The sequence below is a fragment of the Sprattus sprattus genome, assembly GCF_963457725.1.
Source record: "Sprattus sprattus genome assembly, chromosome: 4".
Lineage (NCBI taxonomy): Eukaryota > Metazoa > Chordata > Actinopteri > Clupeiformes > Clupeidae > Sprattus > Sprattus sprattus.
The window spans coordinates 4,570,156-4,586,208 of record NC_137923.1 but is presented as its reverse complement, the minus strand read 5'-3'; the positions used below and the strand labels follow the sequence as shown (position 1 = coordinate 4,586,208).

At 47.2% G+C, this 16,053-nt stretch overlaps 1 protein-coding gene across 1 annotated transcript in view; it reads left to right on the top strand.

The window, feature by feature from the left end:
• Positions 1 to 15,197, top strand: part of LOC308363644 (cadherin-2-like) — a 62,293-nt gene extending 47,096 nt beyond the window's left edge. The window contains exons 8-16 of the mRNA XM_080836463.1: positions 83 to 220; positions 756 to 941; positions 1,427 to 1,680; positions 2,022 to 2,164; positions 3,369 to 3,602; positions 4,777 to 5,010; positions 5,504 to 5,643; positions 8,891 to 9,055; positions 13,520 to 15,197. Of these exons, the coding sequence (XP_080692589.1) occupies positions 83 to 220; positions 756 to 941; positions 1,427 to 1,680; positions 2,022 to 2,164; positions 3,369 to 3,602; positions 4,777 to 5,010; positions 5,504 to 5,643; positions 8,891 to 9,055; positions 13,520 to 13,726 (1,701 nt within the window). The 3' untranslated portion in view covers positions 13,727 to 15,197. The remainder of the gene's footprint in view (positions 1 to 82; positions 221 to 755; positions 942 to 1,426; positions 1,681 to 2,021; positions 2,165 to 3,368; positions 3,603 to 4,776; positions 5,011 to 5,503; positions 5,644 to 8,890; positions 9,056 to 13,519) is intronic.
• Positions 15,198 to 16,053: the final 856 nt, after the last annotated feature.

The window sequence follows — 16,053 nt, the reverse complement described above, 5'->3', positions numbered from 1 at the left end:
ATTTATGTAACATGTCATATGTCATTTTAATGACCGGTTAATTAAGCAAGTCTTTGTGTGTGTGTGCAATTTTCCCAATTAGAAAGTGCCACAGTACACACTAATCATCCAGGCCACAGACATGGAGGGAACCCAGCTGTACGGCCTGTCCAACACAGCCACCGCCGTCATCAGGGTCACCGACATCAACGACAACCCACCCGAGTTCACATCCGAGACGGTAAGTCGCCGCAGCAGTGCTGATTTTACACCACTGAGGAGCTATTAGTGCTATTAGAGTAATATTATACAGTTTATAGGAGCAAGCAAACGCACTCGTTGGAAGATAGGGAGTGGTCCTCTGACACATACACACACACACACACACACACACACACACACAAACCAGTCCCTATTGGTTGACAGAGTTATAGTGCCAGTCTATCCCTTCCACGAGCTGGTCCCCCTGTGAATACTGTCACCTGTCATATGAACGCACTGAGCCATAAATGCAGGTATTTAATGGGAGAAAAAATTGTGTTGTGAAGGATGTGTTTCTCATTATACTGCCAATGTTCTGTAATATAAAGACAAAATGACTTTAGTTCTTTTCAAAGTCTGAGTTTTTTTTTTTTTTTAATAAAGTGCTTCCTTTCTTTAAGGAAAGGGACTTTCAGAAGCTATTTGCAATCTGCTTTACTGTTTCACTGCTGTTTCACAAAGCATCCTTTTTGCTGCCATCACAGTAATATGAATGCCATGTTTTATTCATGAAGTTCTACGGTGAGGTGCCAGAAAACCGGGTGAATGTCATTGTGGCCAACCTCACGGTGACGGACAAAGACCAGCCCAACACCCCCGCCTGGAATGCCGTGTACAAAATTACCGGGGGCGACCCCACCGGCAGGTTCTCCGTGCCGACTGATCCCACCTCTAATGAGGGCCTTGTAACAGTCGTCAAGGTGAGGCTCGGACCCTTCTGCTCTCCTGTCACATGTGTCCCGTGCCCAGATATTTCCATTTCAGTTTCAGCTAGAGATAACTATGTTTTTGAAGCTTCCAGTAACCAGTCTGTTAGTGTACTGCTTTAAGAATATTCTGTATTTATAGGGCGTTGTGCTGTTTTATATCAGTTTGGTGAGGTGTTGGTAGCCAACAAAGCAGTTTCTGTGTGTCAGTAAAGTGAAGGATCAAAACGTTGCTTTAGAAACAACACAGCCTAATAGCGCCTTCAGAAAATAGGCTCTTGCGGAAAAGGAATAGGTAACGGTCTGAAGATTTCCAGCAGACTAATGTTGCGATTTGCCATTTATCTTACTCCCTCTCTGTCATCTTGCGTCTCCCCCTCCATCACTCTCTCTCTCCATCACTCTCTCTCTCTCTCTCTGTCTCACTTTCGCTCTCTCTCTCTCTCTCTATCGCTCTCTCTCTGTCTGTTTCCCTTCAGCCCATTGACTACGAGATCACCCGGACATTTGTGCTGACAGTGGTGGCTGTGAACGAGGTGCCCCTGGACCAGAACATCCACCGCTCGCGCCAGTCCACTGCTACAGTCTCCATCAAAGTCCTCGACGTCAACGAGAGCCCCTATTTTGAGCCCAACCCCAGGACCATGAGGATGGAGGAAGGCTTGCCTGCGGAGTCCATGCTCACCATCTACACCGCCCTGGACCCCGACCGCTTCATGCAGCAGACCATCAGGTAGGCAGCAGCCACACCCCCACACCCCGCTCCCCCACCTTCTACTCCATGCCATCATCTTCCTTCTGTGGGGTGGAAAGTTGTGGTTCTTTTTTTTCCACAGCGCACTCAACAAAACCACTTTGTGTACTAGAACTTTTTTCCCCCCACCACCACCACCACCAGCACCTCCCAACGAGAGCTCTGAACCAGCCTGCTCCTGGCGGCCGGTCAGCTCGCCTCTAACCTGCTGAGCCGGGTGTACTGTTAAAGATTTAGTGGGCTGCTGGGCCTCGTGGGAGATTGTGGTGATAAATCAAAGGTTTCTAATCTGGACTTCTGTCACACCCCCCTCTCTGCAGATACTCCAAGCTCTCCGACCCGGCCAACTGGCTGCGCATCGACCCCAATAACGGCCGCATCTCCACAATTGCCATGCTGGACAGGGAATCGCCTTATGTGAGCAATAATATGTACAACGCTACGTTCCTGGCCACAGATAATGGTATGTAACTCAATCGTTTCTTGGAGTGGGAAAAATAAGGTTTAGCGTCTCGGGTTACTCAAAGATTGGATTTACACCTCTTACAAGAGCACGGGAAACCTGCTTACAGTTGTAGCGATATCATTACATTGTCGGGTGCCTGACAAACTGTAATCCTGAGATGCCTTGTTAGGACTAGGGCAGCCAGGCTGTGATGTGTTAACATTCAATAGAAGAAAAACATGTTGGGGAGGGTAAAAAAAAAAGAATCTTTGTTAATCTTCCAAAACTGATTGAATGTCACTTTGAATGCTGGCAAGGAGTGACAGACTGCCACTCTTGTTCCGTCAAGCGTTATAAAAATAGAGCCAGCAGACATTAAAAAGCAGTCACCTCTCAGAGGCAAGGAGAGAGGTGTTAGCTGACGACTCGGGGAAGGGAAGCGTTCACCTTTCTCCCTCGGACTAGCAGGATGTATTTTTTTCCTCCGCCTTGCTCCGCGAAGCACGGCCTAGCCCAGCCGAGGCCGGCAAGGCTTAGAGAACTTCCCGATAAAGAGGTTTCTCAGCATTAATGGGGCTGGATAGGCCGAGCAGCCCCTTCCGAGCGTGGCCTGCATGAAGAAAGCCTCTTAAGGCCTGTGAATACGGAGTGCTGTGACTGGGCAGCTGTGTGCGAAGGGCCCCAGGCAGGCCTGATTAAGTATTCTCCTCTAGCCTGCTCCCCACCCCCACCCCACCCCTCATCCTTCCCAGGCACCCACCCTCACCAGCCCCAGCCCTTCATAGAGCAGCCTGCACAGCAGCATTCCCATGTAAATGTATACACATGGGTCAGATTCATCACTGTCTGTGTTTGGGGGATGTGTAGCGATGAGGGAAGGCCAAGAGAAATGCCGACCTGCTGATCCAGTAAAGTTCTTCTTCTCTGTCATATGTGAAATACCTTCAGTTCATATTGTCACATTCATCAAGTCAACCAAGCATATAATTACTGCTCTGTTTACATGTTAGCATTCACACATTTGTGTACTATTAACATGAATTTGTGTGTGTATGTGTGTGTGCGTGTGTGTGTGTGTGTGTGTGTGTGTGTGTGTGTGTGTGTGTGTGTGTGTGTGTGTGTGTGTGTGTGTGTGTGTGTGTGTGTGTGTGTGTGTGTGTGTGTGTGTGTGTGTGTGTGTGTGTGTGTGTGTGTGTGTGTGTGTGTATGTTTGTTTTCATAGGCTTCCCTCCTGCCAGTGGCACGGGCACCCTGCAGATCTACCTGCTGGATATAAACGACAACGCCCCTGTGGTGTTCCCCTCGGAGGCCGAGGTGTGTGAGAAGCCCGAGCCCAACTTCATCAACATCACGGCGATCGATGGGGACCTGAACTCCAATGCTGGGCCCTTTACCTTCGAGCTCCCCCACAAGCCCACCGACGTCCGCAAGAACTGGACCATCACGCGCATCAACGGTAACACACACACACACGAACACACACACACACACACACGCACAAACATACACACGTCTGTGTGTTTAACAGGGACGGGCCCTGTGAGGAATGGCCCAAAGGCCATGGGCTTTTAAGGGAATGGCACATTTAGCCGAGTGTGTGCCCGCAGGGATCCACGCCAATTTTGCAGCGCGCTCGTCGCCTTTTCTGTGCCGCGGCTGTCAGTTTGTGAGTCTTCATGCTGTGTCTGTAGGGCACAAGCACTCTGTATGCAGCGTTTGGCTTTAAGGGAGGAAGGGCGCAGATGATTCTGTAGGGAGCAACGAAAATGAAGGGCTCATCCACACGAATGTTGCATTTTGTGCGAGGTGAAATGAAGGGCGCTACTCTTAAGGAGGAATCTGCCTCCCTGATTCAGGGTGCGGTAGTGTCGTTGTCGCATGTGTAACCGGGGACATTCCTAACGCAGAGTTCTCCTTATCTTATCAGTCAGACAGGAAGGAGGGAGAATGAATGCTGGCAAGCCAGGCAACACCTTTTTAATTGATTATGCTCGTTATGAACACAAGCGAATGAAGTAATGTGTCATTGGTTATGTGTCAGTGATTAAAGGTACAGAGCCACAAATGCATTGAATAAATATTTAATAGGATAAATGGCAGAGAGGGATTATAGGAAAGGCTGTTTTATCCCTAAGCTGCATTATCGAGAGGTATTCAGGGGATTTCTAAGCCCCCAATCTAAATCCCCAGTGTATTTTGGATTAACTGCATTGATGACGTTTTTCAGGTACAAGTTTATGGAGAGAAAATGTGTCTGTTAGCAGTAATGACTGTGAGATGACAGGGTTGAGTTTGGGGAGACAGCAGTTCAGGGGTGGCGGGGCTAATGTTCTCTGGGAGAGATTCAGCCGTGTGATTATCACACCACAAATGAGGGTCACATGATGTGTCAGCGTGCTAAAATGGGTATTTTGTGGGTATCTCTCTTTTTTTTTTTGCTGCTCTCTCACTCATTGTGTATTTGTTAGATATCTTTGAGGTTTGTGATACATATCACCCAATATTTCTTCCTCATCAACTACTCCCCTCTCAGTCTCTCTTGCTCTCTATTTTGAATGTATAGAATGCATACTATAATGGATCATGTATATTATATAACGGCCTTAACCCTGCCTCTGCCTGCTCCCCAGGTGACGCCGCTCAGGTGAGCCTGCGCCTCAGCTTCCTGGAGAGCGGCCTCTACGACATCCCCATCATCATCACCGACGCCGGGAACCTGCCCATGTCCAACACCTCCTACCTGCGCGTCAAGGTGTGCCAGTGTGACCACAACGGCTTCTGCTCGGACCAGGAGCGCATCATCGCGGCGGGCCTGGGCACCGGCGCCATCATCTCCATCCTGCTGTGCATCATCATCCTGCTGAGTGAGTCCTCCTCCCACCCAGACACCACAGATTAGGCCAGCAGATTACCCCTCACATAGGCCAGATCAGACGCTAAGTGCCCTGCGGTGTATGGAAATATAACCAAGCTAAAGCCATGTAATATTTCACCACCCCTAACACACACACACACACACACACACACACACACACACACCCTTGTTATTTTTTCCTCCACACCTCCCTCCTCTTTTTGTTCTCTTTGTTAACTGTTGATTCTGTTGTGTTTCTGCTCCTCACAGTTTCAGTCTGTTATTTTGACTGCCTGATGACCTCTATTCATTTTTCTCTTCCTTTTGGATGCAAAATTAGATGGATGGAAAGCACTGCAAAATAAGCAGCGTGTTTAGCTCAGGATACTTTAGTGAGGTCATTCTCAGGTCTTTTCAGCGGTGATGCTGTTGCACAGAAATAATAACACCCCCACCCCCCCTCCCCCCCTCCCCCATCTCTCTCTCTCCATCACTATCTCTAGTTCTGGTGTTGCTGTTCGTGGTTTGGATGAAGCGTCGTGATAAGGAGCGTCAGGCCAAGCAGCTCCTCATTGACCCAGAAGACGATGTGAGAGACAACATCCTCAAGTACGACGAGGAGGGCGGAGGAGAGGAGGACCAGGTACGGCAGAGAGAGCGCACACACACACAGACAAACTCACACACAAACACTCACATACATGCACACAGACCACACACTCACACAGACGCACACGTGCTCATTTACAATCAGAACAGAAGACAGCTTAGCGCTGGGCAGCTTAGCGCATTACAATGCTAATGGATAGTATCCTTGCCGGTAGCACCTACATTTGCTGGAGTGCTCCAGCGCAGGTGAAAGGGATGAGTCCCACGCACAGTCCTGAATTGCCTTCAAGGCCTCTAATTGTGCAGGTAATATAATTGAGAGAGTCAGCCTCAGTGGAGAGACAGACGTTAATGACGCTTATTCTGTTCTAATGGGACGACCTTGAAGCCAATTCGCCCGCCATCGCTGGGGTAGATAATTGTTAGAGTCCACACACGTCAGTGATTTAAACACTCTCCTGGGAGACGAAAGAGAGGGAGAGAGAGAGAGAGAGAGTACAGGTGGGAGGGAAAGAAAAGGGAAGCAGAGTTTCAGACAAAATACTCCCGTCAAAGATGAGGGGTAGTTGGGAGTGGAGGATTTATAGGGTGAGGCGAGCCTCCATTTCACGCCAAACTGGAGGAGCGGCGGTGTGGCGGTACTCGGAGGAGATAGCGTGAGCGGTGAAAAATGAGCGCGACTAGCCATCATGTCTCTGCGGTGCTCACCTCGCCATCTCATCTTTCTTTCTCTCTCTCTCTCTCTCTCTCTCTCTTTCTCTCTCTCACACACACATACTCACCTGCTCCCTACCTCCCTCCCACTGTGAAGATAATGGAAGTGCCAAAGTGTCTCCTCCAAAACAGCTGACTTTATTTAAGATCTGTGTGTCCGCTGCTGCCGTGCATGCAGAGATGGACCGTCTCTTCTGAGGCAGGACGGCTGATTGTGTCTCATCAGAAATCAGACGGCGTTCCGGTCTCGTTTCTTTGGAGGATATTATTAAAGTGTTTTTTGTACCTCAGAGCCTATTTGCATGGTAATTACAGGCGCTTTGATGAAGGTATTCCTTTTTACCTTGTCCCTAAGTCGTGATGTTGTTGGCAGCATTTCAACACAGAGGCTCATTTACCTTACAGCAGCACTGAAACGAGGCTCGCATGAAACGAGCTCAGGCTTAGGCCCAACCCAGCAGCCTGTTTGAATTTCTCAGCTTCTCTTGAACCAGAGGTCCTTTTTTTTTAGTTTTTTTTTTCTACTGTGAAGTTCCACAGGTGCGAGACCTTTGCCTGGAAGCGCTCCTATTGGCTAAGTGAGGGCAGCTGTTGTTAGTCAGGAGGGCACGCTCTGCAGAGCCAGAGCTCCGCGCCCTGGCCGCTGTTGTTTTCCCTCAGCAGGGAAGGGGGAGGAGGGCAGGACTGGAATGTGCCCAGCATGGACTCTACAGCGGAGAGACAGACAGACAGAGAGAGAGAGAGAAATGAGAGAGACAGAGTTTGTTCCTTTGTGTGGAAAATGGTTGCCCCTGGCAGGAGCTGACCTCCCCCAAAAGGGGTCATGTAGTTGGTTGGTGGGTGACCCTGGACCCTTATCTTTGAGAGGATAGTGTGAGGGTCACACAGAGATGGAGAGAGAGAGAGAGGGAGAGAACACTGGTGGCATCTAGTAGAATGAGGGTTGTGGCTTGTCCGCGGGCGAGCAGCTGTGACCCAGAAAGTTGCTCATCTCGTGAGGCCGTCTTTGTGTCCTGGGCTCAGTGTACACGTAAATGATTCTTTGTGGCCGCTTGGGCCTGTGTGTTCATAGATTACCGTGTTTGTGGGCTTCACGGTCGCTGTTTGTCTAAGTTCTTATCTTGCCGAGTGTTTGTGTGTGTTTGTGTTGTGTACAGAGTGAACATTCTGGTTTGTATTGTCTCAGTCTGTGAGTGTGCAAACGTTGACTTGTTCATATCTCGGAGTGAGGCTAATTCAGAGCTTAAACCACTTGGCCTCCGCCAGTCAATGAAGGGGCTCGGCATCTATGTGTTTATGAAGCAGCGGCTTCTCACTTAGGCCGTACGCAGGCGTACGTGGGGTTTCGCGCGCTCTTGCGAGGCTCCTGGCTCACCAGCAGCCTAGCGAGGATTTTCAAGTAAGCGAGCGAGCAGCACGTTTGAGATGGATGGATTAGTGGAAATCTCATAACGAGAGCCAATCCATCACACGGTCTTATTAAAGCCCTCAGATCCTGCCGTGGCACCTACTGTCCTCATTCTCCAGTCACCCTACCCCCCCACCCTCCATCTTCCATGCTCTCTCTCTCTCTCTCTCTCTCTCTCTCTCTCTCTCTCTCTCTCCCTCTCTCCCTCGCTCTCCCTCTCCCCCATGGGTATTATGGTGCGGCAACTTCTCCACCTCCGCGTCCATCCCGTAGCTCTTGCCCTCAGACCCCCAGCGGCCCCGTGCGGCCAAGTCCGTCCCTCCCCAGCACTGTGACACAGCACAAAGCACCAGGCTGTCAGGTTGCCTTGGCGATGTTAATAGGATTAGGCCCGAGCTTATGTGTATCCACCATTCCGTGTCTGGGGCCCGATTAGAACAGCACAGTTCACCTTTACCACGGCTAGGCCGCCTTTACACGCCGCACACTTTGTTTACCAGCGCACTTGGCCTCAATCCCTCACGCCTGTGCATTTAACATAGATGCTGGCCATGAATAAGTTCGCGCCACGCAAGTTTCATCCGATTCTCCCTAGTTGCAGCTGTCGTGATGAATAGTGTAGTGTTACGGTGGTGTATTATTGATGGAGGTGTTAGTGGAAAGAGTCTCATTGTTATGCAGTATTTGGATTTGCTGTCTGTAGTTTCATCAAGGGAGAGAGAGAGATATCCATGCAGCTCCTTGGCTCAGTGTGTGGTGCAAAGAGAAGGTGTGAAACCCATCTGTTCGTTACCCACAGGTTCAGACCCTCATTACATACATAAAATAAATGTATAGTATATATAAATGTATGTAAATGTATGAGAACATCCATATATGTTTTTATTTGTAGGAGTGTAAGCATATGGCTCTGTGTATGAGAGAGTGCATATGTGTACCAGTGTGTTTATGTGAACGTACAGTGTAGGTGTTTGGGTGCATGCCTTATTACTGCATACATGTGTGTGTGTGTGTGTGTGTGTGTGTGTGTGTGTGTGTGTGTGTGTGTCTGTGTGCATGCGTGACTGCATGCTGGCGTGTGTGTGTGTGTGTGGGTTGGTTGGTGTATTTTGGCTGTGTCCCGCTGACTGGCCCATCTGCTCTGCCTCTCCTCCTGCAGGATTACGACCTGAGCCAGCTCCAGCAGCCGGACACCATGGAGCCGGACGCCATCAAGCCTGTGGGGATCCGCCGCATGGACGAGCGGCCCCTCCACCCTGAGCCCCAGTACCCCATCAGGTCGGCCGCCCCGCACCCCGGCGACATCGGTGACTTCATCAACGAGGTAAGGGGGTGGGGGGAAGGGGCGCCAACCAATCAGAAATCTACCACATGCTCACATGTATCCTTAACCTGGATTTGGCCTCTCGTGCATTTCACTGGGTTAACTGTGGGCTAGGGATTAGTTAGTAGCCTCACACATGGGTGTAGTCTAGATTTAAGTCTCGGTAGCCTAGATTCATCAGTCTTTGAAGAAGCGGCATTGATGGGCTCACTCTTCTCCAGGCCCACTGACTTGGAAAGCAGCATGCCCTTTTCCATGGTATCACCTTAGCCCACCCCATGTGCTCACTCATTGGCAGGATACAAAATGTGGGGCCCCAGACTCCGACTGAGCTCAGATTTGGGCTGGCAGAGCTTTTTTTTTTTTTTTCATTCCCCAAGAACAAGAAAGAACCTTTACCACTTAAATACCAAGAGTATTGGCCGATTTTCCTGGATGCTGGCAGGCGCCTCTCGAAGTGCTCTGTCTCAGTCTCAGTCTCACCTCACATGATCTGGGGCCATGAGCTGGGTGGGAGTGCCAGAGCAGAGATATTGTGTGTGGGGGGGGATGTGTTGGGCTCCAGCCATATTGGATTGCAGTGGAGGAGTCTTGATCCATGCCGTGTCACTTCTCACCCAGACAGCTTGACTGACCTTCTGTACTAGGATGAACATTTGGCCAGCTGCAGTGCTTCTTCACATTGCTGCTAAATTACTTCCAGCTTAACATTAGTTTTTGTATATGAATGTGAGCGAAAATGTGCTTGGCAGATAGAATAACCTATGGTTATACGATTTTGCTCCACACTGTAGTATAGTTGCCGGACTCATCCCTTCATAGCATGTGGATATCACGCAAGAGCCACATGAAAAATAAAATCAACCAAAATGAGATTAAGCCAGGAACCAGTTAAACTAATTTGCTAAATGTTCTGTCATCCAAAAACGCATTCTTCTCAATGGTTCTGGCAAGAACAGACACATCTGTGAGTCGTCATGGAGGGTTTAGCTTTTATCTGCCATGGGCCTGGCATTTTCCTTTTGTAGTCTTTGATCATGGCCCTGACAAAAAAAAAACTCTCCTTGACTGGAATATTTTCTCCCATCTGCGCCGCTGCAGCTGTCTTCATGGGCAGAAGACAGCGGCATTTGTCACATTTATACCATTTCAGTTTGAATATATTTGTTGGATAGGTATATTTATTTCGTTATTTTTAATGGGTGCATAATTGTTGATGCGTGCATTGTACGTGTCGTGTAGGAGGTGGTGGACACGGACACGGTCTTGCCCTTCAGGGCTGTTTGGCTCCTATCTCTCGCACTGCAGGCACTGCTTGACTTCATTCATGAAGGGTGAGCTACGAGATGAGAAGCGTGGCCATGTATTTTTAACCAGCTCCAACAGACTCCAGTCTCACGGCTGTTCTCTTAAAAGTCACTGGCTGCGTCCCATGTTTTTTGGATTAGGGTCTGCTTGTTCAGTTTTCACTCCCTATCTCTAGCTCTCGCTCTGCCTCTCCCTCACGCCTTCTTAGAAAAGTTCCTTGTGCAGGTTTTCTGTACTTGTCGGCTCAGTTTGGTGTCAGCCAGCTTTTTCTTGATGTACCTACCACCGTTGCGATACCTGAAAAGACTGGAAAAAAATGTATTTTTTTTTTTTTTAACATTTTTATTCCATTTTTCTTGCCCATTGGAAGCAGAGAGGAGAGAGAGACAGCAGAAGGATCCTAAATTCCATCTTTTTCTGTTCGATCGACAGGGAGATAAGGACTAAGAGATTTCATTTTGTTCCCTTTTTTTTTGGCCTCACCACAAACAGGACGCGTCCGCTGGTCCCAGACTATTTCATTACTTACCCAGCATGCAGGCCTGATGCAATCAGTGAATGGAGGCGGCGGCACCACGCGGTGTGCCCGGTTCCTGATCAGCAGCCTCACCGCTCGCCCAGATCCACATGAAAGGGCACCTGAGAGTCTGGAGTGGCGTCTCAGCGGAGAGGGGCACAGGGGTGGTTAATTAGAGGAGAGCAAATCCGCCGAAGAATCCGGCCACTTGGTGGCAAAAACAATGGTGTGATTATAGAGGCAGCCTCCCGCCGCAGCCCCAGGCAGGTTCAGTCCTCTTCACCTGAGGCCACGTCTCCTGGTTAGATACAGGTGACGCCTCACAGTCACTCTGCTCAAGTGAAAGGTGCAGTATTACCCACCTGCAGTGATTTGGCAGCTTTGGAGGGGCTATCTGAAATCCAATGCAGAACCCTACTGCATATTGCTCCCTGACTGTTTGTTCCTGCCTGCTGGCATGCTGCTTACTACATCCATTAGGTAGAGATTATATTCTGGACTGTGCTATTTAGCCAAGCATGTAGCTATTTCAGGCAAGGTTGTTTATTGTTTATTTCATAGTTCAGCTAGGGCATCACACTTGTGTCCCAGCTTGAAAGAAATTACCTCTTCTGGAGAAGGGTGATTGAGCCCTTGTCACTTTCCTTTTCCTCAGCTATCTCTACATGGCAACTGCATCTTGGCTCTTAAGGGTTAGTATTCAGAGATGGGATGAGTTCAGGGGTGCAGGGAGGGTTGGAGAGGTTTAATGGGGACCCAGTCTGGCTGGCTGCCTGTGTTTGGTAAGTAGCGAGTCTGGACCATAGCGAGCCCCTTGTCCCTGGGAGCCTATTAGCGGTAGCCGTGGTATGGTGATCCGCTGAAGATGGCCGACTGTAGTCTCGTGCCCCGCTGACGACTCACTCCAATGGAATGCCCAGGCGAGCTCCATCATAGGCCTGGCCCCCCTCAACCCCACCCAACACACACACACACACACACACACACACACACACACACGCACACACGCACACACACTGCCAGTGAGGTGCTAACTCTGGCATAGAGGTGCTAACCACTGGAGCAGCAACAGCTATAATTGTAATGAATGATCCATATGTCATATTTCAGGGCAAATTATCAGCACCACAGCCCTGAGCAAACACTTAACGAGAGCTAACAAGTGGAAAATAATTGTGAGGTGCGGAGGCGCTGTGTTTTTTTCACCTGCCTCTTTCATTTTACAGAAACAGAGGGTGGGAGAGAGAGAGACAGACAGAGAACGAGAGGGCGATAACGCATAAACGCAGACTGGAGCCCCCATAAATCATGCAGCTCATTCTACGATCAGCCTTTCAGTGCTGTTTTTTGTTAATAGATAAATCTTATTAATTTCACTCTTGTTTGCCCTTTGGTGAAATGGCGGTGGAGTCTGGCAAGCTGTCGGAAGCACTGTAGTTACGGTTGCGGATTTAGGTGTTTTTTTTTCCTCTCCCTAGTCAGTGAGAGGCTGTGAGCCGATCTTCAGATGCAGGGGAGAGAGTGAGCGCTGCTGTCAGACATGCTGTTTTCATGTCCGTGCGTCTGGTTTATCTCCAATGCTCCACCGGCAGAGCCGGAAGCCTCTCCGGATTTCTGGCCCCAACTAAGCCCGGCCATCCGTATGTCGCAGGGAATCGCACTGGGAATATTGAGTTCACTGAACCTGCACAATCACACTGTCTCCCTCTCCCTCTCCCTCTCCATCTCCCTCTCCCTCTCTCCCTCTCCCTCTCCCTCTCTCTCTCTATCTCTCTCTCTCTCTCTCTCTCTCTCTCTCTCTCTTTCTATCCATTTCTCTTTCTCCATGTATTTGATACTTTTTGATACTTTATGCCTAAGTTTTCATATTGTGCTTACACAATGCTCTCGGTGTTAAGACATGAAGTTAAAAGACAAGGCTCAGTCAGAAAACTCAGATGCTTGGAGTTTCTTCCACCAGATTTATTTTCCGAAGGTCCTGAAAAAGCCCTAACAGATTCTGCCTGCCAGCCAGAAGCAAGTATTTGCATTGACCGTGGTGCTTTGACCGTGGTGCTTTGACCATGGAGTTTTGACCATGGTGCGTTGGCCATGGTGCTTTGAACATGGTGCTTTGATGATGGCACTTTGATCATGCTGCGTTGGCCTTGGTGCTTTGGAAATATTTTGAGGCGTTTTGTTTGCTTTATTGTCCAGTATTGTCATTAGTTTTAAATAATAATTTTGGCCCTACGTAAAAAAAAAAAAAAAAAAAAAGTTTTAATCACGGTATGAAATTGTGATATCTGTTCATTCCTCTGGCTGGGTCGGGGGTGGGGGGGTCAATCCTGGATTTTTAGGATCCTCTCCAAACTCTGGATAATCTCACATCACACAGACAGAAGAGGATTTCCAACCTCTGAACCCTCCCCACAGCCTTGTACTGACATTCCTCCACATGTAACCCCTGACATGGGCCTGATTTCCTCAGCATATGCTGACTTGATGAATGGCGTGTATGAATTCTGAAGGGTACACAAGTTTAAACCTTGTGAAAGGCCTTTGAACAGCCCCTTGACCATTTTAGTCCCCAGAATCCTTTGCAATCTTCAATCATCCTCACTCTGTCATTTTTTTCTCCTCTGTCCTCCTCTGCACAGGGACTTAAGGCAGCTGATAACGACCCCACGGCCCCGCCATACGACTCCCTCTTGGTGTTCGACTACGAGGGCAGCGGCTCCACGGCTGGTTCCCTGAGCTCCATCAACTCCTCCAGCAGCGGAGGGGACCAAGATTACGATTACCTCAACGACTGGGGCCCACGCTTCAGGAAACTCGCAGATATGTACGGCGGAAGCGACGACTAAAACATTTTCTCTCTCTCTCTCTCTCTCTCTCTCTCTCTCTCTCTCTCTCTCTCTCGGATGTGGAAGATGAGAACAGAGCAGTGAAAATGGGGGAAGAAAGTTTCATTTTATTTGTGTTGTTTCTTTCTCCGGTCGATGAACGAGGACAGCTTCTGATAACTGATATTCCCCCACACGGACTGAATGACAATGGAAAAGATTTTACATAGTTAAAAAGTTCATAAATCAATGAAACACAAATCACAAAAAAACAACCCTAGGCTTATTGTTGTATTCTGCGCATACATATGCTTGTTGAAGGCTTAGGAGTGTGAGACAGTCGTGTTGTCAGAGGGGGACGGGACATTGGTGAACTGTCATTCTGTTTGGATTGTTGGGTGCGGAGCGCGCTCAGTCAAACTTGAAGTTCACAGTACAGAAGCACTGGGATTTAATGTGCCTTTTTGTACATTTTTTGAATCTGAATGATTAGTTTTATGTTCAAGGCTTTAATGGTTTTTGGAGTGATTTCAAAACAGAAAGTATGTTACAATGGTATGCATCTACATGCTTTTTTTGGTTACTCAATACTGCTGTTTTGTTGAAAATCTGAATATTTAAGTGAATTGCAAAGATAACATGGACATTAACATGGATGGGCAAAAAAAAAAAAATCAGAGAACAGCACTGTACAGTACGCTAGAATTTTAGTCTTTTTTCACTAAAAATTAAACACATGCAGCTGGTTGCAAATAAAGGGAGTCATACATCATACTTTTGTAGCAAAAGAAGTTTTTCTTTTTTTTTCTTTCTGAAGTGGTGTAGTATTTTACAAACAACAACAACAAAATTGTTTATTTTGTTCTAATTTCATGTACACTTCATTTGCCTTAGTCCTCATCTGGTACTTTCAATTTTTACTTCACTGTAAAGAAAATGTGTGTACATAATGTTTTTTTTTCTTTTCTTTTCTTTTGATGTAGTCTATGAAGAAGAGCAAAAAGTTCAGAACTTGTTAATGTATAATTTGGACTACAAATTCAAGTTTTGCATGTTTTTATCTTTTCACAACAGCAAAAAAAAAAAAGTTATTTCCAAAATTTATTTACAAAAAAATACAAAAAACATAACTGGGTGGCATATAATGTGTAGAAGGTATGAGAGTCTTTTGTAAAAAATATGAAGAAAATAATTCAATAAAAAACAGAAAAAAATAACAATCTTGTCAGCACAACTGTTTGAATTTCTACCAAAAAGGGGGGTGGGGGGATGTTGGACACCGTCGGCACTAATTATTGAATCAGCTTTAAGACAGGGAAAGGTTTTTGAAGGAGCTTTGTGGATAATCTTATGTACTGGAATAAAAATGATTCATCTCTGACCCCAACCATCTGAATAAAATTCTAATTTTGGAGTTACTGACTGTTTTTTTCCCTCTCTTTGCCCCTCATTTATTGCAAATCTGTTGAGACATGAGAAGCTGGGGTTGTTTATTATTATTATAATTATTTTCATCATAAGTATAGTAAGTATGGTTACCATTGAAAGTCCCAGAGACAGACACTTGCCTCTTAATTCACAGCACTTTGGTCAACGTGAGTTGTTTTTAAATGTGCTTTATAAATGAATTTGATTTTGACTTTTGATGAATAACTGGCCTTAGAATGTTCTCTCTTCATTAAAAAGCCTCTAGAGAAAATGAGAATTGCTTTTTCAATTAATAAATAAAGTGTATAGTCCAAGGGTACAGTTGGTGGATGAAAAGAAGGCCCTTGTCGCATAGAATCAGTTCAATGAGTTAGAGACCTTCATGAAAGAGTGGATAAATTGAAAGAGAGAGTGCTGTCAGTTAATCCATGACTGCAGGTTAATAACAGATTTACCCAATCAAACTCTGAGGCCTCAAGTCTAAATTGGCACAGCTCCCATCAAAATGGTCACCTTGACCAAGTTCTTTCATTACAACATTGATTTTTAAAAAATGTAAACAGCCCCACCATGTCAGCCGTCATAGGTTGATGAGAGTGAGGCAAGAGAGGGAGAGATAAGGGAAGCATTTTGGGCACTTGCTTCAGGGATCTGTCAGAGTTGTCCTGTCCCTACATCAGGATGTGGCCATTTAACCCACTTCCTCATCACACAAGGCCCTGTGGGCATTGGGAGCAGACACCACCGACATACCCCCACCACAATGACAAGAACCGGATGTTTCATTGGTTTTGGGGTAATATTACAGAACCTAGCCATTATTAGGAAGAACAGCTCACTTTATATTAATGTACCCTGTAACATTAGTGAAGCATTGAGTAACAGCACAAACATGTGTTTTACTTACATACTATGATCGG